The following is a 27,368-nucleotide window of genomic DNA, read 5'->3' as shown; positions in this document are numbered from 1 at the left end:
AGAAACTGCAGATGCCAGGAATGTAAAAGAAAAGGCCATACTAAGTGAATAGAATACGGAAGGAGCAGGGAAGTAAGATCCCTCTAAAGCAAATAGTTGCATTTTCTTCAGCCACTTTTCCATTGAAAAAGCTAAATACAAAAGTCTGTAAATGATAACCAATAAAATAGGGAAACTTGTTCCATTAAAATGAACCTTGGTTCATTTTGATTACACTTAATGCAAAGTCATGTTAGATCATCAACCTGAAATGTATAGCTGTTTCTTTCTCCATAGATACTGGCTGAACTGCTGAGTATTTCTGCATTTTCTGTTTTAATTCAGCCCTTCCAGCAGATTCTCTGGCAAATAAGGTTGTAATATAGCTATTCCAGAGCAGAGGTTACAGCATTGGTTGAGTATTCATGGAGTCCTATGAAGATAGCACAGTCTCTGCTTTCTCTGGGAAATCTTCCCATTGAAACTGCCAGTCTAACTTGGTGCAGTTGCAGGTGTCCAATTGGGACGGCTGTTGATAACAGACATTGAACTGAACTGAATATGAACTCTTTCATTTTGTTTTTACATTCTGTGTTTTCGCTTGTTCTTTCTTGTTGCCTTTTGCGCGTGGGGGGGTGGTCTTGTTGCAATTTGTATGACTTTTTTTTATATATGTGTAGGGGAGTGGGTGATATTTTTCCTTGAACAGGCTCCATGGTTTTCTTTGTTTCCTGGTTGGCTGTAGGAAGATGAACCTCAGGATTATATACTATATACATAGCTGTACTATGCATTCTTTGAAATATATGAAAAGCTGATGGGGTGGAAGGCAAGAAGAGGATTTTTATTTGATTTAATTATCACTTTTTGTTTTAATTGTTTTTAACTTTTTAAACTTGATTTCAATTTTAACTTTTTAAACTTTTATTTCCATTTTTTAACTTCTAAAACATTTTTATTTCTTAAACGCTCCCAGTTGATTTTGACGTTCACAAACCTTCAGTAACAGTAAATGCTTTGACAGCTGTTGAGCCTAGGGGTTGATTGTTGCCTGTTGTTAAAACCAATGAATTGCCTGGCCAGGGACATGCATTGGGAGAGTTACTGCATTGTGTTGCTCTGGGCTGTAGCAATGAGCTGGGAAGCCCAGTTGGCTTGTCTGGATTCAGGGGTCATATTCTGAAAATAAAAGATCAACCTTTCAGGGCAGAGATGAGAATAATTTGTTTTGCACAGGGGAGTGAGTGAACCCTGAGAATTCTCTAACCAAAGGTACTTTAAAGGCTCAGTCATTGAAGAAATACCAAATGGAGATTGGTAGATTTTTGGATATCAGACATGTGGTGTCAGTGCAAGAAAATGATTAATCCTGGCCTTATTTAATAGTAGAGTGGGCATGAATGGCCAAATGGTTTCCTTCTGTTTCTGTTTCCTTCACGTTATATTCAGTTGGTCTGAGCTGGTGAACGCAGTATTAACACTTAGACATCCAGAAAGATAGTATCCCAAAATTCCGGTGATGAACTCCTGCATCCGTCGATGTCAGTCATTTTAAAGGTGTTTTTGTTTGCTTTTTGATAATTCCCTTGCAATCATGCTGTGTGTGGGTGGTCCCTGCAAAATTATCAACATATAACCAGGGTTGTCTTAACAGTATAAACTGCCCAGAGAAAAACAGTGGTGCAATTGTTGAAGACTGCATCTTTTTGTTTGTCTAGCAACAGAAATAAAACACAAATATAAAAAAAACAGCAGCTTCTCGTTAACAGAAATAATACCCTTGCAAGTCAAAACAGAAAAATTGCATCACTCAGATCTTTGAGACAGACCTATGGGATTGTCTTACACTTGGAATTAATTAAGATTTGGCTTTGAGTTCAACAGATGTTAGTTACTTATTCATGGCTGTTCCTTGGGATTGCCTGTGCTTTTGTGAAGAGGCACTGTTTTTAACCTTGGAGTTGATCCGATGAAGGCTAAAGTAAGTTTAATTTAGATTTTCCAATGTTGATTTTTGGCATTCTGCTAGGAAGTTGTTCTTGTGAGCAGTGCCAAGACAGCCAAACTAAAAAGTTTGTTCAAGTTGCTACAATTTTCATTGTTATGCAAGTTGTTATACCACAGTGCTAAATGTGATTATGCCCTATAAGTAAGTTGTTCACCTGCAGCTATCCAGTAAATCCTCTTCACTTTCTGCGGCTCACCCATTTTTTTTTTGACGGGTGGCAATTCACGACTTAAGGCCAAATCAGGTTTTAGAGCAACACAAACCACACTAATGTTTGGAAAACTTTCAAATCTTGCTTGGTCTGTAGTTCTGATGGTGTTAATGGTAAGTAAACTCCCATAAATTTCAAGGTGTTCCGCAGAAGTTTTTTTTCCCCAATATGTTCATTTAGCATAACATGGCTTCTATACACATTACATGTCACTGAATTGAATGGCATAGAAACAGGACACCTGGCCCAATTCATCCGTGATGTCTACTTGTGCTAATCCCACACTCATATCCCTGTACTCCTTTCCTACTCGTATCTATCCAACTGACATTTCAACACCATAACTGTATCTGTCTCTACCACCACCTCTGGCAGCTTATTCCATGGAACCACCATCCTCTGTGGAAAATTTTGCCCCTTAGATCTCCTTTGAAAACCTTGCCTCTTACTTTATACTCGTGTTCTCAAGTCATCCACCCTCGGAAAAAGGCTATCTACTTTATTGTCCCTCAAACCTTGAAGGTCACACCTCAGCCTCTTGTGAGAGTAAACCCAGAGAATAAATCCATCATATTCAATTTCTCCTTATAACCACATCCTTCCATTCCATGTAAAGTCCCAGTGAATCCTTTCTATTGCTACCTCATTCTTCCTGTAGTCTGGTGACTAGAACTGTACCTATATTTTGCACAGATGCAACATGACATCCTGTGTCTGTAAAGGAAAGCTTGCTGAAATACCAGTTTCAATTTCCTACCCACTTGTGTTGCCATTTTCAGGGAGCATGAATTGGCACCCCAATGACCCTCTGTATATTAGCCCTTCTGAGGTGATTGCCATGTACTCTACATCAGCGGTCCCCCACCACCGGGCCGCGGGCCGCGTACCGGTACCGGGCTGCAGAGCATGCTCTACCGGGCCGCGAGGAAACGATATGATTTGGCGATAGGAGTCAGCTGCACCTTTCCTCATTCCCTGTCATGCCCACTGTTGAGTCATTACGCATACGAGGTCATTACCCGCGTGTCATCCATTTCAGCGCGGGAAGAAGATCAACTCCTCGAGCTTGCAAATGACGGCGAGCTGAAAAGTATGTTTGACATAACATCTCTGCCAGCATTATGGATCAAAGTCAAGGCTAAATATCCTGAGATAGCCACGAAAGCACTGAAAACGTTGCTTCCATTTCCAACTTATCTCTGCAATGAATGCAACGAAAACTAAATTGCGGAATAGACTGGACATTAGGAACCCCGTTCGAGTATCGCTGTGTCTCGTCACCCCTCGATAGGACCGTCTTGTTGCAGGAAAACAATCCCAGGGCTCCCACTGATTCAGCGATATTGGTGTGTTGCAATGATTTTATATGTTTATACGGGGAAAATATGTGCTGCGTGTTTAATATCCAAACGATACTTAAAATGTTATGATGCTATTGACTTGTATAACTATATAACAATTACAGCACGGAAACAGGCCATCTCTGCCCTTCTAGTCCGTGCCGAACGCTTACTCTCACCAAGTCCCACCGACCTGCACTCAGCCCATAACCCTCCATTCCTTTCCTGTCCATATACCTATCCAATTTTTCTTTAAGTGATGTGAGGACAAACCAAGTTATCAGAAGATTGATGCTGATGAGAGAGATAAGGGAGACAAATGGAGAAACGTTCAAAATGTTAATGAGAGAGGAGAGAGACAACGAAAAGAGACACCAGTCCGAGTATTGACAGACCCGTTGCTTTGAACCTGAACTGTTTGAAGTTTGATGGACAGGCGATATCCCAGCAGGGGGATAAAAGGAACAGGTTCGCTAAGGCAAGACACCACGATATCACGAGATAACGAGACCCTGGAAGTGCGGTGTGCCCCCATAAGTCGGTGGGAGTTTGGAGGTCTGGTCGCGGGACCGACCATATACGCACAAGGTGAAAAGGTACGATTGGCGGGAACCTGGTGTGCGTGACCGCCCTTGCCTGGGTGCCGGGTTCACCGCGGAAGAACGGTCGTATCCGGAACGGAGGGGTCACAGTCAGTGACCACAGAAGACATAAAAGGGTTCGCCTGAAAGCTAACTGCGAAGAACAAAGGTCTGTGTGAATCAGAATTTGCATTCTCTCTCTCTCCCTCTCCAACGGCACAACAGCGATTACTGCGAACTGTAGTAAGCTGAACTGAACTCTGCGTCACTTGAGACTGATCATTTTACCCCTAGACTGTGATAGAGCTTGTTTGATTCCTATTATCCTAGTTCTGTGTACATGTGTGTTTTATCATTGCTAACCTGTTGCATTTATATCCTTACGATTAGAGTACTGTGTTACTTATTTCTTTAATAAAATTTTCTTAGTTCCAGTAATCCAGACTCCAACTAAGTGGTCTATTTCTGCTGGTTTGGCAACCCAGTTACGGGGTACGTAACAATGATGATATTGAATCTGCCTCTACCACTTCTACTGGAAGTTCGTTCAATACTTACTTCAAGCTCCCCGGTCCTCCCCTGATAATTGACTTATCACTATATTCATGCGAGGAGAATATGGGCTGTGTGTTTAATATTAAATTCGTTAGATAAACCCTTTTAGAAACGAAATTAAGTGTATTAGCTAATTATCATCTATATTCCGGTCGTGATTAACGCCCTCCCCCCCCCCCCGAACAGAATCGCCAAAAACGATTTGTAAAAAAAAAAATCGTACACGCATGCGCAAGTTACACATGCGCACTGGTGCCCGCGCAAGGCTTCATGGTCATTGTAGTCTTTCTCGGGGAAAACCCAGCGTATTTGACTGCTACTTTTGTCCGTTGACAACCCTACCCCCCCCGGGTCGGCTGGTCCGCAAGAATATTGTCAATATGAAACCGGTCCGCAGTGCGAGAAAGGTTGGGGCCCCCTGCTCTACATGTCCTATCAAATTTTGAACTTGTACCTTGCACTTATCTGAATTAACTTCCATCTATCACTGCTTAGCCCAACTTTCCAACTGAACTATGTCCCTCTGTATCCTTTCACAAGTGTTTACTGTCTACTACTCATAATTTTTGTGTCATCAGGAACTGATTTATCTACACCTCATCCAAGTTATTTATAGCCATGACAACTCATAACGGTCTCAGCACTGATCTCTGCATTCAGAAAAGCACTCTTTGACCACTATGCTTTGCCTTCTATGACCAAGCCAACTTTGCCAACACACCCTAAAATTAGATGTACTTCTGGACCAGAATTGGGTTTATTATCACTGATGTGCCAAGTCAAATAAGTGGCTGCAGATTGAATTTTTACGCCCCTTCGTATCCATTTCATGTATCCCAGGAAAGAACAAGTTGAGAAGTAGGTGAAGAGCTACGAGTGGAATGAAGGAAGCTGTTCAGGGCATCCAGGAAAAATTTCTAACTGAGCATAAGGGCCACACCAGTCTAAAACCAGTGGGATGTGCTGCACATGAGCATTTGCAAATTTACATGGGTTTTTAATAACCTCAGTGAAATGATGGTTAAAAAGATGCTTGAAAGGACTCCTTGAAGAAAGTTAACCGGAATAGGAGGAAATGAGTGCTTAAGCAAGACTCAAGAGTTTTTACTGTAGGATGCTTGAAGGGATTGGGGTTATGGGTGGTGGATAGCTGAGTAAGTGGAGGGCTGGGGTCCAGACGTGTGCTTATATGTAAGCTGTTGGGATGTACAACCTAGTAATGGAGCATAAAATAATCTTCCATATTGCATGGCTTGTGTGTTTTAAAAATACTTTATCTACATTCTGTGAATATTGTGGGCATTGTCCATCCCTGATTGGTCCAGACCTCAAAATGCAGGGAAGTATTATCTACATCTGTGGATCTGAAGTTGTAATGAGGTCAGACTTGTGTGAAGGTAGATTTTCCTTCTCTGAAGAATGTTGCTGAACCAGAAACAGTATTTTTATAGCAGTCCAGTGGTTTTACTGTTGCTGTTATTGGAATTAGCACTTTTTATTATTTTATTTTGTTACTTGAACTTAAATTCATCCATTGCCATTCTAGGATTCACAAGCACACATCTCATAAAATGGTCCTGAACTCTGGCTATTGACCCAGTAATATTGCTCTTCAAATATGTATTTATAATAAGTTACACTGTCTTGCAGACTGAAGTAATTGTTTTGTGAGATCTGTAATCCTTGAGGGGACAGGGAAAGGGTGGGTTTAACCTCTGACAGTGTCGTATTCCATCAGTACTGTACAGGTGCATCAATCCATGTTGTGTCAACAGATTTCTGTAGCAGAATCTAAAATTGTGTATCTTCTGTGATTCTGTAAAATTCTTCTGTCAAGTTTGAGCTATACTGTCGACTAGTTGAGTGCTAAATTCTGTGCACATTTGAAGTTTGTGCTTTTTAAACCAAGTGTAAAATGTATTAATTCAGGACTGAGACTTGGTTGTGTGAGAGGGGACGTTGTCCATTAGCCTAAAGCCAGTTTTTAAAAAAATTATGCAGCAGATAAAATGACAATTTTTGTTTTGGTGCCCTTTTTAATTCAAAATTTAGTTTCCTCTGGATAATTTATACCATCGTTGAAAAGAAAGTGGTTCAGTTACAGGGTCTCTGTGACTACAGCAGCCCTCTTCCCCCCCCCGGGCGGCATACGGTACCTATAAAAAGTCTTCACCCCCAGAAGTTTTCATGTTTTATTGTTTTACAACATTGAATCATAGTGAATTTAATTTGGCTTCTTTGACACCGATCAACCATAAGAGACTTTCATGTCAAGGTGAAAACAGATCTCTGCAAAGTTATCTAAATTAATTACAAATATAAATCACAAAATAATTGATTGCATAAGTATTCACCTCCTTCAAGTCAGTATTTAGTAGATGCACTTTTGGCGGCAATTATAGCTTTGAGTCTGTGTGGATAGATTTCTATCAACTTTGCACATCTGGACACAGCAATTTTTCCCCATTCTTTGTTACAAAACTGCTCAAGCTCTGTCAGATTGCTTGGGGATCGTGAGTGAACAGCACTTCTCAACTCCAGCCACAAATTCTCAATTGGATTGAGGTCTGGACATTAACTTGGCGCTCCAGACATTAACTTTGTTGTTTTTAAGCCACTCCTGTGTAGCTTTGGCTTTAGGCTTGGGGTTATTGTCTTGCTGGAAAACAAAATAGTTCTTTTGCAGACTGCATCAGGTTTTCCTCCATGATTTCACCGTATTTTGCTGCATTCACTTTACCCCCTACCTTCACAACCCTTCTAGGGCCTGCTGCAGTGAAGCATCCCCACAGCATGATGCAGCCACCACCATGCTTCACGGTAGGGATGGTATGTTTTTGCTGTGTGGTGTTTGACTTGCGCCAAACATAACGTTTAGTCTGGACTAAAAGCGCACTTTTGGTTTGATCAGACTATAGAACCACCTTCCAGCTGACTTCAGAATCTCCCACATGCCTTATGGCAAACTCTAGCTGAGACTTTGTGATTTTTTTTCAATAGTGGCTTTTTCTGTGCCGCTGTCCCATAAAGCTGCGACAGGTGAAGCACTGGGGCAACAGTTGTTGTATGTGCAATCTCTCTCATCTCAGCTACTGAAGCTTGTGACTCCTCCAGAGTTGTCATAGGTCTCTTGCTGGCCTCCCTTGCTAGACCCCTTCTTGCGCAGTCATTCAGTTTTTGAGGACAACCTGCTGCAGGCAGATTTATGGCTTGGCCATATTCTTTCCATTTCTTGCTGATTGACTTAAAAGGTTATTCAGTGACTTGGAAGTTTTCTGCATCCATCTCCTGACTTGTGCTGTTCAATAACCTTTTTTGCAGAGTTGCTTGGAGTGTTCTTTTGTCTTCATGGTGTAGTTTTTCACAGGATACTGACTCACCAGCAGTTGGACTTTACAGACTCTTGTGCATTTTTTACTATAATCAATTGAAACATCTTGACTGCACACAGGTCTCCAAAAATAGATCCCCATTTAACTAATTATGTGACTTCTAAAACCATTTGGCTGCACCAGTGATAAATTGGTATGTCATATTAAGGTGGGGGGGGGGTGAATACTTATGCAATCAATTATTTTGTGTTTTATATTTGTAATTAATTTAGATCACTTTGTGGAGATCTGTTTTCACTTTGACAGGAAAGGGTCTTTTTGTGTTGACCAGTGTCAAAAAAACCAAAGTAAATCACTGTTAATCAATGTTGCAAAACTATAAAACATGAAAGCTTCGGGGGGTGGGGGGGGGGTGAATACGTTTTGTAGGCACTGTAAATTCCATGGGTTCACCACCCTCTGAATGAAGACATTTCTGCATATCTCTGTTCTAAATTTCTTTCTGTGTAACTTGAGATTGTGACCTTTGTGATCTCTCATTCTGGACATCCCAGCAGGGGGAAACGTTCCCAGCCCCGGTGTGGAAGTTTTGCTGTTGAATGAGAGAAAGCTAAGGTTGGAAAGTAATCACATTTTAATTATAGATTTGGCTGATAAGCATCAATCTTTGTATTTCCTCCTAAATCAACTCTGACATTCTCCATATCATCATAAACAGTATGTGAATCCAAGCAGTATTTTGGGAAGGTTTAGTCTCCCAAAAGGTGTGTATACACTTAACACATTTTCTTGTCATATCCCTGTTTCCTGATCGTAGAAGGAATTAAGGAAGTTTATTGATCTTGAATATAATCACCGATTTAAGCCATTGTTAGCCGCCTTAGGTAGGGAATTCTTAAAAGTTCAGCACCTGCTGAATGCAGGAAATTCCTCTAATTTTAATGTTAAATAGCTTGCCGCTTATTTTGAATCTGTGATCACATGTTTGGATCAGCCAGAGAAGATTCTCTGCGCATCTACCCTGACAAATAAATCCAACCTCCCAAACCCAAAGCTTTTGCACTCCTGATGTGACTGTTTTAACTGAATATATCGCGATGGTTGGAGGAAAAAAGTGTACAAAAGGGGATAATGATAGGCCTGGCTTCTTTCAAACATACAGTTTTTTTGATTCTGTCTGCCCATTGAAATATAAGGAGAGCCTTGTTCAGCCATCTCATGGCAGCCAGATGGAGCCGGCAGTATAATTATACAGTTGTGCTCAGTCCCAAAATGAGCATGGTTGCTCAACCATATCATTAGAGCAATAGCAGCTTGTGAGAAATGGTCAGGTTGATTAAAGTCACTTAAAATACAACCTATCATAACAGCAATTTCGAAATGACATTCACTCGTTTTATTTTGTGTACTCAAGTTATATTTAAATTGCTCTGATTTAATTGTTATATATCCTCTAAATTTTTAAAAAAACTGTCTTACATTTTGGTTGATTTTAAAATACGTGGAGATTGCTGCAGTTTGTTCAGTGTACTTTGAGCAATGTAGCAATGTAGCAATTTGACTTTTGGGAAAATTGTGAATTCCAATTTGTAAGTAGCTTGGAACTTGGTAAAACAAGTCACCATTTTTCTGTGAATTTAATCAAATCATTAATGGACACCATTAAAGTAATGCAATTCCTTATTTACTTGACAGGTGTACCTAGAAATACTGATACTCAATTTCCGTTCCCATTTGGTTAGTTACTATACAGTGCAGATAATAGGCTTACATTGCCTTGAAAAAGTATTCAGCCCTCACCACATTGTTCACATAAAGTGTTACCACTTGGTATTTAATCAATTTAACTGAGAATTTTTATTTGTGAATCACATGCTCATTTGTTTTACAGTAGAACTCAAAAAGCAGGGAAAATTGTAAAACATGAAAAATTAAAAATTCAAAAACTGGAATGTCAGCAGTTCAAAAGTATTCATCTCCCTTTGCTCAGTACTTAGTTGAACCACCTCTCGTGGTTATTACAGCCAGAAGTCGATTTGGATAAGTTTCTACTGGTTTTGTAGAACATGATGGAACAAGATTTGCCCATTCCTCCTTGCAAAATTGCTCAAGCTGTGCCAGGTTAGTTGGGGAGTGATGGTGGACAGCAATCCTGAGGTCTTGCCAGAGATGTTTGGACAGGTTAGCGTCAGGACTCTGACTGGGCCACTCAAGGACATCAATTTTATTTATTTGAAACCACTCCATGGTTGCTCGACCTACGGATGTCCTGCTGAAAGACAAACTTCCTCCCAAGTTTAAGCTTTCTGGCGGGGCTATCAGGTTTTTATCCAGGATCTCTCTGTATTTAGCAGCATTTAACTTCCCATCAATCCCGACCAGATTTCCAGTCCCTGCTGTTGAAAAGCATCCCCATGGAATGATGCTACCTCCACCATACTTACAGTAAGGAGCAGTGTTAGCTGGCTGATGTGCAGTATTAGATTTATGCCACACATACCAGTAGTATTGAGGTCAAAAAGTTCCACTTTAGTCTCATCCAACCTCAAGACTTTCTTGCACATCTTTACAGTATCTTCTAAGTGACGCTATTCAAAGTCTTTACCTGCAAGGATATGCTTTTTTAAGCTAGAGATTTTTTTTCGTGCCACTATTCTATTTAATACTCTTTTTGTGCAAGGCCTTGAAGATTGTGGAACCATGGACATCATCTCCAGTTGCAGCCACTGACTCTGCAGCTCAGTCAGTGATATTTGGTGTCACAGTAGCCTCTCTTGCAAGTGTCATTCTTCAGTGACTAGGTTTAGAGGGCGGCCTGACCTAGGCAGTGTGGCTGTGGTTTTGTATTTTTTCCACTTTTTCATGATATACTGCACTGAGCACTGAGGTACATTCAGTACATTGAGATGTTCTTGTACTCTTCTCTGTTGTCATTTTCTTGACTTGTTTTGAATGTTCTTTTGTCTTCATTTTGGTTTTGTCCGTTGAAAATCTACTTTTCTGTTGGACCTTACAAAGAGAGGGGGTATTATTCTTATGAATTCATTGAAACTAGGTGATCCTCCAATTTTCTGCATCAATAAATTGGGTGAGTTTGTAGGGTAATACAGTATATTACACTTGAAGAAGGTTAGCATTGTAATTACAAAAGGGCTGAATATTTTTCAAGGCACCACGTAGATTTCTTTCTATTATTAGTGTGCTTATTCCCCACATTTTTTTTCCTTAATGTGATCAGCATCATTTACTGGAAATCTACTGAAACTAATTACTAGATTGTGCACAAGAGACTGGGAAGGAAATAGGAGAATTAATGTCTTTTCCTTTCCATTTCCTTCCTACCAGTCCCTGGTTACTGGTTTCTGCTCAGATCTTGTCCATAATGTCTCTTTTTAAGCTACAGGATGTACACTGGGAGCTGCTGCTTATTCCAGCTTCTTGAAATGGGATCTGTCTTCAACTATAATTACGTAGTTTGTCTCTTAACTTAATTCTGCTTCACTAATCTTGTTATGGTGACTAATGCTTGAGTTGCAGATGATTAGTGTATTCATGAGGAATTGCTGGATCATCTTGGTTCACTTATTCAAAAGTATCCCATTGCACATTATAGTTCTGATTTTGTTGTTTCCAGGTTCGGTGGATGATGTACTGGATTGTTTTTGCCCTTTACACGGTACTTGAAACGTTTGCGGATCTCACTATTGCATGGTAAGATTAGAAAATAAGATGCAGTGAATTGTTTTGTTAATTTTGAATGATTCTGATAAATATTTGATGAAAAAGATTGGAAAATTACACATGCACGAATGACAAAAATTTGTTTTTCTTTGTGCTTAATTTTGCTGAGTGCTGTTGACTCGTGATCTGTTCAGGCATAAAATTAAAACTCTTAATTTGATCAATGCTGGAGGACTGGACTCTGAAACCTGACACACAGGGTTTCAGGTTGGATTGCCAGACTGAGACTGTGAATAAATGTCTCACTTCATTTATTTATAAGGAGCTATGGGGGGCATAAACCAACCAAATATGAAAAATATTTTCTGTTACACAATGTGTGCAGGATTCATGTTGAGTAACATTGGGCTTGGTCAGGTAGCTAGGTTCTACTGCAGTGTATATGAAGTAAACCACTTTAAAATAATAAAAACAGCAAATGCAATCTGTTCTGCTTGAGGCACTACTTTATCACTCACTGCAGCTCTATATTTGCCGCTATATCAATATATGTTGCATATTTCTTCATTAATCTTGCAGCAGTTTGCTGTTAAGTTTCTTTTTGACAACACACATCATTTATTGTAATTCAAGTTTATAAAACACTTCCTAGCTCATTAAGACTTGTGCCTACTCTTCGAATTAAATAAAAGTGGTCCAGTTTTGTATTTTGTAATTGTTTGGCCAAATGTTGGTGGGAGAGTTTTCACATATTCTTCATTTAACAGTTGGAATGTATTTGCTGAATGCCATTTTTTAATAAAATGATTTTTGAGCCTCTTGCTTTTATATAAATCAGCAATATATCACAGCTGGCGTGATATCGTAAACCAGGATTCCTTTATTCTGTTTTGAAGATTACTTTAGCAGTTGCTGCTCACTTTGTATTTTAACTTCCGTGAATATGAAATCTTCCTGCGAACAATATTTAAGATTTCAAATAGTTTGAGCTCTTGCTCACCTACGTCTCCTCCATTTTCTGCCCTTATCCCATCCTCCCACCATCATAACAGGAAGAGAGTTCCCCTTGCCCTCGCATATCACTCTATGGGCATCTTCAATGTGATCCTGCCACTAAGCACCTCTTTCCTACCCCACCCCTCTGCTTTCTAGAGGGAAAATAAGAACTCCCTTGTCTACTCATCTCCCCACTGATCTTCCTCTTGGTGCTAATCCCTGTAAGCAGGACAAATGCTCCAGCTGCCCTTACAGCTCTTCCCTCCCCAACATTCAGAACCCTAAACAATCCTTCTAGGTGAGGCCACATTTCCCTATGAGTCTCTCTGGGTCATCTATTTTATCTGGTGCTCCCTTTGTTTTGTCCTCTGCAAAATGCAGGATCTCCTGGTGCCTATTCATTTCAATTTGACTTTCCATTCCCATTCTGACACGTCTGTCCATGGATTCCTCTACTGTCATGCTGAGACCAAACTCGGGCTGATAGAGCAACATCTCATCCTCTCTGGGTAGCCTCCAACCTGATGGCATAAAAATTGATTTCTCCAACTCCTGGTGATTTCTCTTCCCTCTCTTTTTTCCCATTTCTCATTCTGGTAACTCTTTTTACCTTTTGCCTCCCCTCTTCCTGCCCAGTCCTCTATGGTCTACTCCTGTCTGATTGCTTCTTCAGCCCTTTATCTCTTTCACCTATCGCCTCCCAGCACCCCAGTTTATCCCAGCTACACATCTTCCCACTCACCTGTCTTCACTTATTATCTGTCAGTTTGTGCTTCTTCCTCCACCTTATTCTGGCTTCTACGCCTTTCTAGTCCTGATGAAGGGTCTTGGCCCAAAATGTCAACTGTTTATCCCTGCCATAGATGCTGCCTGACCTGCTGAACTCCTTCTGCATTTTGTGTTGTTCAAGGTTTCAGTCAGCTGCAGAATCTCCTGTTTGAGATTTCCACAAGCTTTGTGTGCCAGTTGTTATCTTTAAACTGCGTAGTTGATTTTGATTTAATTGTTCCTTTCCCATTTAGATTCTCATGGATGTTGGTTTTCGAAAAGACCTTTGCAGTGCATTTATAATTGTATTGTGTTAGAGAATGTGCCTGTAATAGCCGTGGTAAACAACATCCTTCCTGAGAATGTGTTTTGTTGTTTGTGTCTGTGAGCGATTTAACATGTGGATAAAGAAAATGGATATGTGTTGGGATTTCCAAAAGGTATTTGAGAGGGTGCTGCATTAAAGCATATTCCACAAGATATGGTCTAATGGTTCTGAGTTTGAATAAGGGTTGGTTAAGAAGGAAAGCCCGAGGCATATTCAGGTTGTTTTTTGGTTAGCAAGTTAGAACTTGAGTTTCCAAGGAATTCATTTCTGGGGCCTTGGCTGTTTACATTTTATTTCAATGACTTTGAATGTACTATATCCAAGTGTGTTGATAGCACAAAAAGGTGTAATAATAAGCTGTTAGAGGAGATGATCACAAGCAAGAGAAAATCTGCAGACGCTGGAAATCTAAGTATCACACACACAATGCTGGCGGAACTCAGCAGGTCAGGCAGTATCTATGGAAATGAGTAAACAGTGGATGTTTCGGGCTGAGACAATGTTTCTTCCTGTAGTGGGGGAGGGGTGGGTGTTTGGTGGCAGAGCCTCTTCCACCCTGAACAATTTGAACGCACACCACAGAAAACCTGGCTGTTTGCTACACCATAGCGAATTAGGGGGAGGGGGAAGATTTAGCTATGATTGGGGCTACCTGACTCTGGTTTCTTTCTTTTATTAATGTACAGCAACATACAGAAGCCTTCATATGAAACATTGAGACATTTCCAAGCTCAGCTGCTAGTCTAAAATATTGCTCAAACACAAACATGCAAAAAGAATGGTTGTGATTCAATTTTGAGATTCTTGTTTAGCACCTTGGAATATTTTATAACATTGTAAACACTATGTGAATGCAAATTATTATACTTGGTACAGGTTACCCCGCTATCCGAAAGTAGAGTGTTCCTATGAAACCTTTTGTAAGCCGAAATGGCGTAAAGCGAAGAAGCAATTACCATTAATTTATATGGAAAAGATTTTGGAGCGTTCCCAGACCCAAAAAAATAACCTACCAAATAGCACATTAAACCTAAAAAAAAAAAGGCACGTACATGCATGCGCACACACCTGTCCGCGCAAGGCTCCATGGTATGGTAGTCTTTCTCAGGGTAAACACAAGTTTAAAGCGGGCGCCTTTTTTCTATATAAAGTAGAAATAATGTATGTACAGTGTAGTTTCACTTACCAGAATCGGGAAGATTTAGCCAAAAAAGCGATTTGTAGAAAAAAAAATCGACACGTACATGCATGCGCACACACCTCCCTGCGCAAGGCTTCATGGTCATGGTAGTCTTTCTTGGGGTAAACACAAGTTTAAAGCGGGCGCCTTTTTTCATAGAAATGAAAATCGTCTTCGGATTTCTTTTGGTTAGCGGAAACAGGTACTAATGTAAGTCATTCATAAAAGCGAAATGGCGTAAAGTGAACTTTTGTAAAGCGGGGAACACCTGTAAATAACTATAAAATAGCACCAACCGCGGTAAGCCAGTGAGCACAATACAAGTGATGGATTAAAGCAAAACCGCTGTTCTGATCCTGGGGAAAACATGATTAACTTGAAAGATGGGGCATATCTTTTTATTGAGAGAATTTCTAGCAACAGGCATTTTTTTTGAGTATGTGAGAATTTGTACAAAACAAATAGGAAAATTTCAAATCTTCAGTTGAGGGTGAGGAAGGCAAATACAATGTTGGCATTCATTTTGAGAGGACTAGAATATAAAAGCAAGAATGTAATGTTGAGGCTTTGGTCAGATCACATGTTTTGGGCCCCTCATCTAAAAGGATGTGCTGACATTGGAGAGGGTCCAGAGGAGGTTCATGAGAATGATTCTGGAAATGAAAGGGTTAACAAGAGTAATGTTTGATGGCTCTGGGCCTGTGCTCACTAGAGTTTAGAAGAATAAGGAGGGATCTCATTGAAACCTCTCCTATGCTGGTTTGGAGTGGGTGATTAGACAAGGTAAGTTTGATTCTAGTTTATCCATACCTCTAGGATCATATTAACCTGATCGTTTTGCACTGTACTTGCCTTTATTTGCAGGTTTCCGCTGTACTATGAACTTAAAGTCGCATTTGTTATCTGGTTGCTGTCTCCATACACTCGAGGTGCAGGTGTACTTTACAGAAAGTTTCTACATCCTCTTCTGTCCTCCCGTGAGCGCGTAAGTAATTCTGTTGTAACTTGGCAGGTTTCTGTTTTAAGTTGATCCCAGTTTAACTATGACTTCTTAGTGAAAGCATTTACAAATGGTTGTTTCATCTGAAATGGTAACAGTTTCCACAACATGAAATTGAGCAGATTTATAAAGAACAGGATTTTTATAAGGCTTTGTTATCATTCCAAGGTATTTGAAAAGTGCTGCATTAAAATGTCCATTCATTCTTAATATTGTCAGTGACATTTATAGCTGTCCTAACTTTATATTTTGGAAACACTTCTTATCTCTCAAAGTATTAATTATGAGTGTATTGTGAGAAATAATCTCAAAGGTTTGATTTTAATGTTGAAATTCATGTATGCTGAATTACGTTTGCTTCAGGAGATTGATGACTATATTAGCCAAGCCAAAGATCGAAGCTATGATACCATGGTGAGATTTGGAAAACAAGGTTTAAACTTCGCTGCAACTGCTGCTGTATCTGCTGCAGTAAAGGTAAGCAGAGTGTGGTTTTTTACTGTTAAAAGACCATAATTAAATCCTTGCAGAAATCGTGTGTGATAACACCTGGTTTTATAACATTTTAGGCAATTTTCAGAATACAGTCTACCTGCTTTCACCTGCATAGAGTGAACATCCAATTTTAACGTGCCTTTTCAGCTACTCTCTCTCGCTGTGCGATACAGAATTGGGGAGAGATTGCACACCCTATCTTATCACGCAAGTGTTGTCTTACAGATACATTTAGTAAAGTGGAATGCAAAAATATTTACAACACTGAAAAAGAAAAAGCTGTACTTCTTGTGAAGACCTTTCTTCCAAAATCTCATACCCAAAGAAGTTTTAATTTTCTTTTTATTAAGTTTGTTTTAAAATAGCTCCTTGGATTAACTATCTCATTAGCCGCCTCTATTAAACCTCTTTAGTAGTCCAAATGTACATTTGAGAATGTGGATTAAAACTATTGAACTTTAATTCTGCATTGAGTTTTATGTAAGATGTTAAGTTATTAGCTGACTTGTCATTTCCCTTCTATCTTAATTCTAACTTTGATATTGCTTTTTCTTGCCTATACTTGCAAACTGTCTTGCAGGATTATTATTCAACTTTCTACTGTTGTACTGGCCCAATCGAGTTGAGGTAATGAGATTATTAGCATAAATGGATAACTGCTTTAGTTATTTAAGATGTGGTTGAATGGCACTAATTAACTTATTGTACTCTTAAAAATTTTTTTTCAGGATGATTCCCATAAAATATAATTTTTTTGGCTTTTGAAGCTATTAACGGCATGCTCTTCTGAAGAATATCCTAGAACTTATTTTGAGCAGGGTCTTTGTTAATTACAAATTTCGGATTTCAAACAGAGTTTCAAAACAATTTCAGTTGAAGATAACCGAAGAGGTTCTTAGCAGTAATGTAGAATGTAAACAGAAGCAATTGTTGCATAAAGTCCTTAATTTGAGTTGGAACGGTGAAGATGTACTTTTGCACTGTGTCGAAACTGTGGATTCCAGTTAATTGGGCCATCGGTAAATCTGGGCAGCCACTTATTTGGGACATCTGTCAAAGAACAATAACTAATTAAGAAAATAGCTGGATTCCCTTTGTTTATTTGGGACAGGAGACAGCTGCCAAACAGTTTCTAACTAGTGTCAGTCGCATACACTTGTGTGGCAGTTAGACATTACACTGTGCTTAGAGTGAGCAGTTTTTAAATAGTGTAAGTTGTGTATAATTGCCTTCAGAAAGCAGTGATTTTTGTCGCTGATAATTGGTGAGAAATATTCAGTTAGACAATTCAGAACGGTTTTGCTCACTGCGTTTTCTAGCATTCAGCCTTGGAGATGCCATTAACAGCTGTGAGTGAAAATGAAACTGTTTCAACAAGTTTAGGAACTTGGAAGAGTTTGAATCTACAGTCATCTTGAATGTTACAGTGAAAATGAAGATTGAAGGGATGCAATCGTTGAAAGGATTGTATGAAGGGAGCCCATTGTCTGAGCTGATTGTCTTCCTTTACAGTCAAAAGTACATGACGTATATGTCGATAAGTTGTATTAGTTTTGATAGTGTTGTAATTTGTTCCGTTTTCATTTAAGTACATAATTTATTACTCAGTCAAACAGTGGTTTGTCTTTTTATACCTTTTTAACTATTTCCGTGAAACTTTGGCTAATTGGGGCAGCCACTTATTTGGGCAAAAGTGTACTGGTTCCGATCAGTTCCAATTAACCGAATGCACTGTATATACAAGCCTCGTATCTGTTGGAAACCCCAACCCTTCTGTGGTCAGCATTTATTTTGGAGTTTGTTGTGGAAAAGTTATGGTTGTAAGCTACAAACTTTGTGGTAGATGTTAAATGATTTGGAGTTTCCCACTTAAACCATTCAAAACGGTTTTGAAGCTACAGCAGCTCCTGCTCACTATGAATGGTGCTGTTCCCCATTTGCTTAATCATCTTCAAGCTATTTAAAATAAAACATGTAACAGAAATTGGCTCTGCTTTTCATCTAGACATGCTTAGATCTTGTTCATGGTGTCAATGGCAGAAAAATTGCATGCAAATAAGCTGCTTTCTTCTTGCTTGTGCTTATCATTCTTTCATTTTTTACGCACACCTGGTTTGGGATATTGTCTGGGTGGTGGTGAGGAAAGGCTGTTTCACGTGAATTTTATTGTGACAAAATCCACTCTTCTGTATGTTGCTAAGCAATTCATGAGAAAATTCTGAAATGGTGCTTGTTATCCAAGATGAGTGTAGCTCCTTTTGGATTCCTCATCGCTGAATAAACTGATGAGTTGTTCTTGCCCATGATGGCTGTGTGGTTATCCCTTGACCGTACCTATTCTGTGATTGGGTACTTCAGTCACTTGGCTAAAACATATGATTCTGACTCTTTATTCTCAACCTGTACTGATAGGTGTAACACTCAGGGGTCCCCTGAGTAACAGCTGGAGTACAACCAAAGATATTTAGTTGCCTTTTCTCAATTTGAGATCGTTATTTTTCTGTAATGTCCCTGTTGACTCTGGCTAATTCCAAACCAATAGGAAATTAAACATACATTTCTTGTTTCTCCAGCTTGATGCCCATCATATCCAAAGAAAGAACACTCATTTTTTGTTTGCAATTGATGTATAACAATTTCTCAATATTTTTCCAAAATGAATGCATTCAATTGAAAGTGAAAGTTTTGATGAAGTTTTCTTTCTGTGCAGAGTCAAGGTGCAATCACTGAGAAGCTACGGAGTTTAAGTATGCATGACTTAACAACCATACAAGGTGATGAGCCAGTAGGACATCGCTCCTTAACTGGTGATGCAGATACCAGAAAGAAGATGAAACAGTTGCCTAAGGAGGACTTTGGTAAGTGATTATAAGCAATCAAACCTTCCGCAAGGTAACGTGATGTTTGTGCAGCTTGGTATTTGTTTGTGTCAATGACCAACACAGTCCAAGGATGTGCTGGGGGAAGCCTGTTAAGTGTCGCCATGTTCTGGTGCCATCATAGTATGCCTGCAACCTACTAACCCTGACCATACACCCTTGAAATGTGGGAGGAAACCGGAGCACCTGGAGAAAACTTGTGTGGAAACTTCTTACGGATAACGATGGGAATTGAACCCCAATCTGGGGTTGTAAAGCCTTGTGCTAATCACTACACTACCATATCGCGTAATTGTTCCCAGCTTGTCGGAACTACAGATCCCAAGCATCGTTCCTGAGTTTTTATGTTGTTGATTTATAAGGATAGTTACAGGGCCTTAAATTGCCAATGCAAGGAAAAGTGAAAATGAAGATCTGAAGCTGCATGAGACTTTGCTTAGGCCACATTTGGATAAAACTTGTTCAGCTGCATAAAACTTACTGGCTAAGCCACATTTGAAGTATTGTGTGCAGTTCTGGTCATCTCATTTACAGGAGACACATTGTTATGGAGGCTTTGGAGAGGGTGTGGAGAGGAACTTGAATGTTGCCTGGATTGGAGAGGACTTCACAACCTACAGGCTCACTCTCAAGGACTCTGCAACACATTTTTTCAGTATTATCTATTTACTTTGTGATTTGCACGATTTGTCTTTCACACATTGGATGTTTGGTCTTTGTTATGTATAGTTTTTCACATGTTCTATTATAGTTTATTTTTCCTGTAAATGGCAGTAAGAAAATTAATCTCAAGGTGGTCTGTGTACTTTGATAATAATTAGTATTAGCTGTATGGGGAGATTGGAGTAGAGCATTGGAAGCTGAGGGGCAACCTGCCAGAAGTAAATAAAATGATGACAGGTATAAATAGAGTGGATGGTCAGAGCCTTTTCTCAGAGTGGAAGTGTCCAGTATCAGAGCACTTGCATTTAAAGTGGGAAGGGTTAAGAATAAAGGAGATTTGTTGAGGTAAGTTTTGTTTTGCCACGGTTAGGTGCCTGGATTGCAGAATATGTGTACTCCAAAAATGAAGAAATACTCAAATGGTAAAATAGTACAACTGTGGCTGACGAGATGTCAAAACTTTTGTAAAAGTAGCGGACCACGTGACCTAATTTACATCGGTGGTGCGCAAGTGGAAGAGGTCAAAAGCTTTTAAGTTCCTAGGGGTCAATATCGCAAATGACCTGACTTGGTCCAGCCAAGCAGAGTTCACTGCCAAGAGGCCCACCAGCACCTTTACTTCCTGAGAAAACTAAAGAAATTTGGCCTGTCCCCTAAAACCCTTGCTAATTTTTATAGATACACTGTAGAAAGCATTCTTCTAGGGTGTATCACAACCTGCTATGGAAGTTGTCCTGTCCAAGACCGGAAGAAGCTGCAGAAGATCATGAACACGGCGAAGCACATCACACAAACCAGTCTATCGTCCTTGGACTCACTTTACACCGCACGCTGTCGGAGCTTCTTTCCAACTGTGATAAGACTGCTGAACGGATCCTGACCCGGATCTGGGCCATACCCTCCAAATATCCGGACCGGCATCTCGGTTTTTTTGCACTACCTTACTTTCCATTTTTCTATTTTCTATTTATGATTTATAATTTAAATTTTTAATATTTACTATCGATTTGTAATCCAGGGAGCGAGAAGCGCAGAATCAAGTATCACTGTGTTGATTGTACGTTCTAGTATCAATTGTTTGGCGACAATAAAGTATAAAGTATAAAAGCAAAAGAAACAGCATACAACAAAGCAAAGACGAGTGGGAAGATAGAGGATTGGGAAGTTTTTAAAAACCTACAGAGAGCAACTTAAAAAATCATTAGAAGGGAAAAGATGAAATATGAAAGCAAGTTAGCAAATGATATCAAAGTGGATAGTAAAAATAAAAGAGAGATGAGAGTGGATGTAGGACCGTTAGAAAGTGAGGCAGGAGAAATAATGGGGACAAGGAGATGGCTGATGAACTAAATATTTTGCGTCAGTCTTCGCTGTGGAAGACACTAGCAGTATGCCTGATGTAGTGTGTAAAAGAAGAGAAATCGGTGCAGTTACTATTACAAGAGAGAAGCCGCTCAAAAAGCTGAAAGACTTAAAGGTACACAAGTCACCCGGACCAAAGGAACTGCACCCTAGGATTCTGAAAGAGGTAGATTGTAGTGGCATTAGAAATGATCTTTCAAAAATCATTGGACTCTAGCATGGTGCCAGAGGACTGGAAAATTGCAAATGTTACTACACTCTTTAAGAAAGGAGGAAGGCAGTAGAAAGGAAATTAAAGACCAGTTGGCCTTACCTCAGTGGTTGGGAAGATGTTGGAGTCGATTGTTAAGGATGAGGTGATGAAGTACTTGGTGTCACAGAACAAGATAGTACAAAGTGAGCATGGTTTCCTTCAGGGAAAATCCTGCCTGACGAGCCTATTGGAATTCTTTGAGGAGATTACAAGTAGGATAGATACAGTGGATGTTGTATATTTGGACTTTCAGAAGGCCTTTGAGAAGGTGCCACACATGCGGCTGCTTACCAAGTTAAGGGCCCATGGTATTACAGGAAAGTTACTGGCGTGGTTAGAGCATTGGCTGATTGATAGGAGGCAGTGAGTGGGAATAAAAGAAATCTTTTCTGGTTGGCTGCCATTGTCTAATGGTGTTCCGCAGGGGTCGGTGTTTGGACCGCTTCTTTTAATGCTGTATATAAATGATTTAGATGATGGAATAGATGGCTTTGTTGCCAAGTTTGCAGATGATATGGAGATTGGTGCAGGGGCAGGTAGTGATGAGGAAATGGGGAGAATGCAGAAGAACTTAGACAGATTAGGAGAATGGGTGAGAGAGTGGCAAATGAAATATAATGTGGGAAAATGCATGGTTATGCACTTTGGTAGAAGAAATGAATGTGCGGATTATTTTCTAAATGGGGAGAAAATCCAGGAATCTGAGATGCAAAGGGACTTGGGAGACCTTGTGCAGAACACCCTAAAAGTTAACTTGCAGGTTGCATCAGTGGTGAGGAGGGCAAATGCTATGTTAGCATTCATTTCATAAGGTCTAGAATACAAGAGCAAGGATGTGATGCTGAGGCTTATAAGGCACTGGTGAGGCCTCACCTTGAACAGTTTTGGGACCCTCATCTTAGAAGAGACGTGCTGGCATTGGAGAGGGTCCAGAGGAGGTTCACATGGATGATTTCAGGATTGAAAGGGTTATCATATGAGGAACGTTTGAAGGCTCTGGGTCTGTACTCGCTGGAATTCAGAAGGATGAGGAAGGATCTCATTGAAACTCTTTGAATATTGAAAGGCCTAGACAAAGTAGATGCGGAAATGTTTCCCATGGTGGGAGACCCTAGGACAAGAGGGCACAGACTCAGGATAGAGGGGTGTCCTTTCAAAACAGATGAATAGAAATTTCTTTAGCCAAAGGGTGGTGAATTTGTGGAATTTGTTGCCACGTGCAGCTGTGGAGGCCGGGTCAGTGGGTGTATTAAAGGCAGAGATTGATAGGTTCTTGTTTGGACATGGCATCAAAGGTTATGGGGAGAAGGCCGGGAACTGAGGTTGAGATGGGGAGAAAAATAAAAGGCTTTATTGAATGGTGGAGCAGACTTGTTGGGCCAGATGGCTTAATTCTGCTCTTATGTCCTATGGAATGGAGGGATGTAGACCATATTCGGGCAAATGAGATTAGTATAAATTGGCTTCATGGTTGGCACAGATATAGGTGGCTGAAGGGTCTGTTCCCCTCTGTGCAGATCTATGTAAATGAAAGTATAAGGTTTAAAAATGTACAATGTGGTCAGTCAGGAATTGAAAAAGTACAATGGTTTGTAATGAATTTGACTTGGTTTCTGAATTGGAATCATGCTCGAAATTCGGTGATAGGCTGAGTGATACGTGACTTTTTTTTGTACTTAACTTTCTTCATTTTCATTGGCCCTGAAAATTTCAAGCTTAAATTTTCATGGACACTGAATTTACAAATGGTACCACTTTCAAGCAAATTTTCCATTTAAGTAATAGAAGAAATAAGGTGCCATTCAACTGTTTGAACATGCTCTGCATTCAGTAAGATCACAGCTTTATCTTTTACTTGAAAACCATTTCCCTGCTCTATCCCATAATCCAGTAATTCTTTTAATATCTAGAAAACTATCAGGTTTCTTTTTGAATGCAGTTAATGACAGAAACTTTGCAGCCTGGTAGAGAATAGAAAAGATTTCACACAGTAAGTAAAGAAATTTGGTCTCATTTTGGTTCTAAGTTACCTTGAGACTCTGATTCCAGGGTAACATCTTTCCCCATGTCTATTGGCTAGTCACTCCTCATTCTTCTAAAACCTAAAGATGTCTAACGTTTTCTAGACCTGCCAGCCCAAGAACCAGATGGCTGTGTTTTAACTGCACCTATAAAAGGTGAAGAAGGCGATTTTAAAATTCCATCCAACATTCCAAGTCTTATTTTAGCAAGACCTTGCTACAATTATACAAGAGAACTTTACTCTGTATTGACATCCTTGTGAAATAAAGGCAAGCATACCATTTGACATCCTAATTGCCTGTTGAACCTGCATACTGTCTTTTAGTGCCTTGTGTAGTCAGACGCTCTGTTCACTCCGTATATCAATAATTTCCAATCAGTCACTATGTAAGAAATACTCAGCAGTTGTTTTTCTCAACCAAAGTGGATATCTACTCAGTTTTTCACATTGTGCTTAATCTGCCACGTTCTTCAACTTGTCAATATTGCCTTGAAGCTTCTTTGCACCCTCATCTGTACTTAATTTCCCACTGTAGTGTTTTTAGTAAATGTGGAGATGTTACAGCTGATTCCCAGTCATATCATTGATTGTAGATTGTGAATAGCTGAGGCCCACTGGCTACAGTTACCAGTGTGCGACGGACTCATTTTTCCAACCTTTCATTTTCTCTTAGAAGCAATTTTTGTTAAATGAGACTGTGCATGTTCACTGGAAAAAACGGTTTCTTAGCTTTAATGATTATCATGCCGAAGTATGCAAAATGGGGAAAACTAAGGGAAATTTTGATAAACCTCCACTGAAGTGGAAATTAATCTGTTGGAGGCATGAAAGCATTAGTACAGAGAAATTCTTTTGACCTTGATTAAAATGGGGGGGGGGGTGCTGGTAGTAATTGATCCTTTTGATCTCATCTTTCCCCCTCATTTACTGCTCTGTTTGTAATCTAGTCTTTTAACTTGGTGCATCTGTTGTGTGAACTTCTTTGTGTGGCAGTGAGGTGGTGTTGCCCCCTGGTGAACAAACGTATAATTATTGGTACATGACTGCTTGTGGATTTTAAATACTGAGTATTTGGAAATGAACGTCTTCACCTAATTTTGTATACATCTGTTTTTTCCCTAACACTTCCCCCACTGACAATAAATACTTAATGTGCACAAAAATTCGAAGGGAATTGCAGGATGTATTAATGTGCCATTTCATTTTTTTTTCAGCCAGGCATTTTGATTACGATGATGTGGATAGTGAGGATCGATCAGAGGTTGACCAAAACAGTGCTCATTCTGATGATGAGGTGGTCACACAAAAGCACCTTCAACGATCACAGAGCCTTAAAGTGAAACGGAAAGGTCACCGTAAAGAGGTAAATGCTTTTGGTAATCTGTAATTGTAGACCTCTGCCCTCCTCATTTCAGTGTTTATTTATTGAAAAGTATTGCAGGTAAGTTTTGTTTCAATTTCTCTTTCTAGATGTTTTTAAAATCTGCTTGTTACTAACTCCACTGGTTTTTTCATCATTTTTTGAGCCTTTGTCATCTGTCTTCAATTCCTCTAGCAGTAGGTTCTTTTTATCCTATTTGGTCAATAACTCTCATAGTTCTGGTCACTTCTACTTAATCTCTTCAATTTGGTTATGGCAGTTCTCTCATCTCAGTGCCATCCTCAACACCTGCTCTAAAGAACAATTGGATAAAAATGGAGGAAATAAAGAATGAGCTGTTAGCAATTTTTAGACTCAATTTACTTGTCTGGCATTAGTTGCTATAAATTCAACATTTGTGTGTTTTGTTTGAAATATATTAAGTCAATTTTGGTTTTGATTTGTTCTAGGTTCGGTATGGATCCCTGAAATTGAGATCTAAGAAGCGGCCTCAGTGTAGTTATATTCCAGGATAAAATGCTTTGGATATTCTTTTTGATCCTAACTTGGCAATATACAGTATCACTTGTCAATATTTTTCTAATTTTCAGAAAGCTGAGATTTTGCTGTTTCCGATGTATATGACCTTGTTGTTTGACTCATCCTGCTGAGTTGGCCCAGTGACAGAGGACTGCATTCATTGTTGCAGTCCCATGATGATTGGGCTTGAAACTGAAATCCAATATTGACTGGGAATTTTAAATCATTGACTGGAGGAGTAATCGTCTACGGATATATTCTTACAAACCAGAAGAAGGGTTAAGAAATAGTCTTGAGGAGAAGATTTGATGAACTTGAATTCTGAATTACGGAGAAGCTCATGGAAACACTGAATTTGAGCTGTGATTTTTAAAAAAACAAGTATTAATTTTTCACAGAATAATGCACTTTCTTGCACTCAACACTAAGGACCACATTTCAGTCATGATTTTGTAACTCTGGGCTTGTATGTAAAACCATCTATAAGTGTCTTTCTGGTAGAATTCTTCAAACAAAATACTTAGATTTTAAACATTAATTGCATGTTTTTATAAATTTTGTATAGGTTTAATGGGTGCCTTTATTTTATATCTGTCGGTGTAAGCTGAGTGATTTTTTTCCCCAACTTTTTACCTTTTTAAATGTGGAATATACCGAGCACGATTCAGTAGCAAGTACTTGGTTTAATTGACTTGTGAATTCAAGATGTTTGTGTTCTTGGATTCAAATATTCAGGTAAATGTTGGTGTGTGACTTTACCTGGTTGTCAGATTTTAACAACAGACATTCTTAACTGTAGTTTGAATATGTAGATCGCAGCAGAGCTGCAAAAGTGTACAGGTTGGTGCAGGACTTTAAACTTCTATTGTAATAAATTTTTTCTGACTGTTATATTTAAAACATTTTAAATGGTCTAAATTCAGACAATATCTACCCGGTGGTTGGGAATGCAATGTAAAGCAGTATTCGTTGTTATGAATTTTGTGTGTACATACAGTGAAATGCATCATTTGCATTAACAATCAACACACCCAAGGATTGATCTTATGGAGTTCTCATGAAGCATCTTTAACTTGAAGTATTTACTCTTTCTCTTTCCAAAGATGCTATGTGATCTGAGTATTTCTGACAATTTCCAGCATGTACATTAAAAAAAATCTGTTCTTGCACATCCGTATGTAGCTTGAAAAGTCTAGATAGAGTGGATGTTTCCAATAGTGGGAGAGTGTTGGACCAGAGGGCGCAGCCTCAGAATAGAAGGACGTCCCTTTAGACGAAAGGAGGAATATCTTTAGCCTGAAGGTGGTGAATGTCTGGAATTCATTGCCACTGATGGCTGTGGAGGTAACGTCATTGAGTAGATTTAAAACGGAGGTTGATAGGTTCCTTGTTAGTCAGGGCATGAAAGGTTACAGGGAGAAGGCAGAATGGGATTGAGAGGAAAATGGATCAGCCATGATGGAATGGCAGAGTAGGCTCAATGTGCTGAATGGCCTAATTCTACTCGTGTTTTATGGTCCAATGCAGAAGCATTCTACTTGCTATTAATGTCATGTGGCTGGCCTTTAGGATGCTGATGCTATTTTTAAAGGACATTCCCTTCCCTCTCCCACCCCAACAGAACATTTCTTGTTCTTGTTACTGTCATATCTCCACAGATGACACATTTAATCAAGCTCACTTGCTCCCATTTCATAACCAATGAATGGGGTTCAGCGAAACTATCTTAATGGCAAAGTATCCTAGTTGCTTTTGTTTCCTTTTCCTTGATGCAACTGGTGAAACAGCAAAAGCAAACTAGAGTAAAACTCCAATAATCCACTGACTTTGTTTT

The 27,368-nt window shown here is 39.5% G+C and overlaps 1 protein-coding gene across 1 annotated transcript in view; it reads left to right on the top strand.

Moving 5' to 3' along the window:
• reep3b (receptor accessory protein 3b) overlaps positions 1–26,425 on the top strand; it is a 60,992-nt gene extending 34,567 nt beyond the window's left edge. The window contains exons 3-8 of the mRNA XM_072239185.1: positions 11,641–11,717; positions 15,824–15,944; positions 16,323–16,436; positions 19,165–19,312; positions 24,849–24,997; positions 25,465–26,425. Coding sequence (XP_072095286.1) covers positions 11,641–11,717; positions 15,824–15,944; positions 16,323–16,436; positions 19,165–19,312; positions 24,849–24,997; positions 25,465–25,530 — 675 coding nt within the window. The 3' untranslated portion in view covers positions 25,531–26,425. The remainder of the gene's footprint in view (positions 1–11,640; positions 11,718–15,823; positions 15,945–16,322; positions 16,437–19,164; positions 19,313–24,848; positions 24,998–25,464) is intronic.
• Positions 26,426–27,368: the final 943 nt, after the last annotated feature.

This window comes from Mobula birostris, chromosome 21 (genome assembly GCF_030028105.1).
Source record: "Mobula birostris isolate sMobBir1 chromosome 21, sMobBir1.hap1, whole genome shotgun sequence".
Lineage (NCBI taxonomy): Eukaryota > Metazoa > Chordata > Chondrichthyes > Myliobatiformes > Myliobatidae > Mobula > Mobula birostris.
Note: the sequence above shows the minus strand (reverse complement) of the source record. Positions and strands in the feature narration are given on the sequence as shown.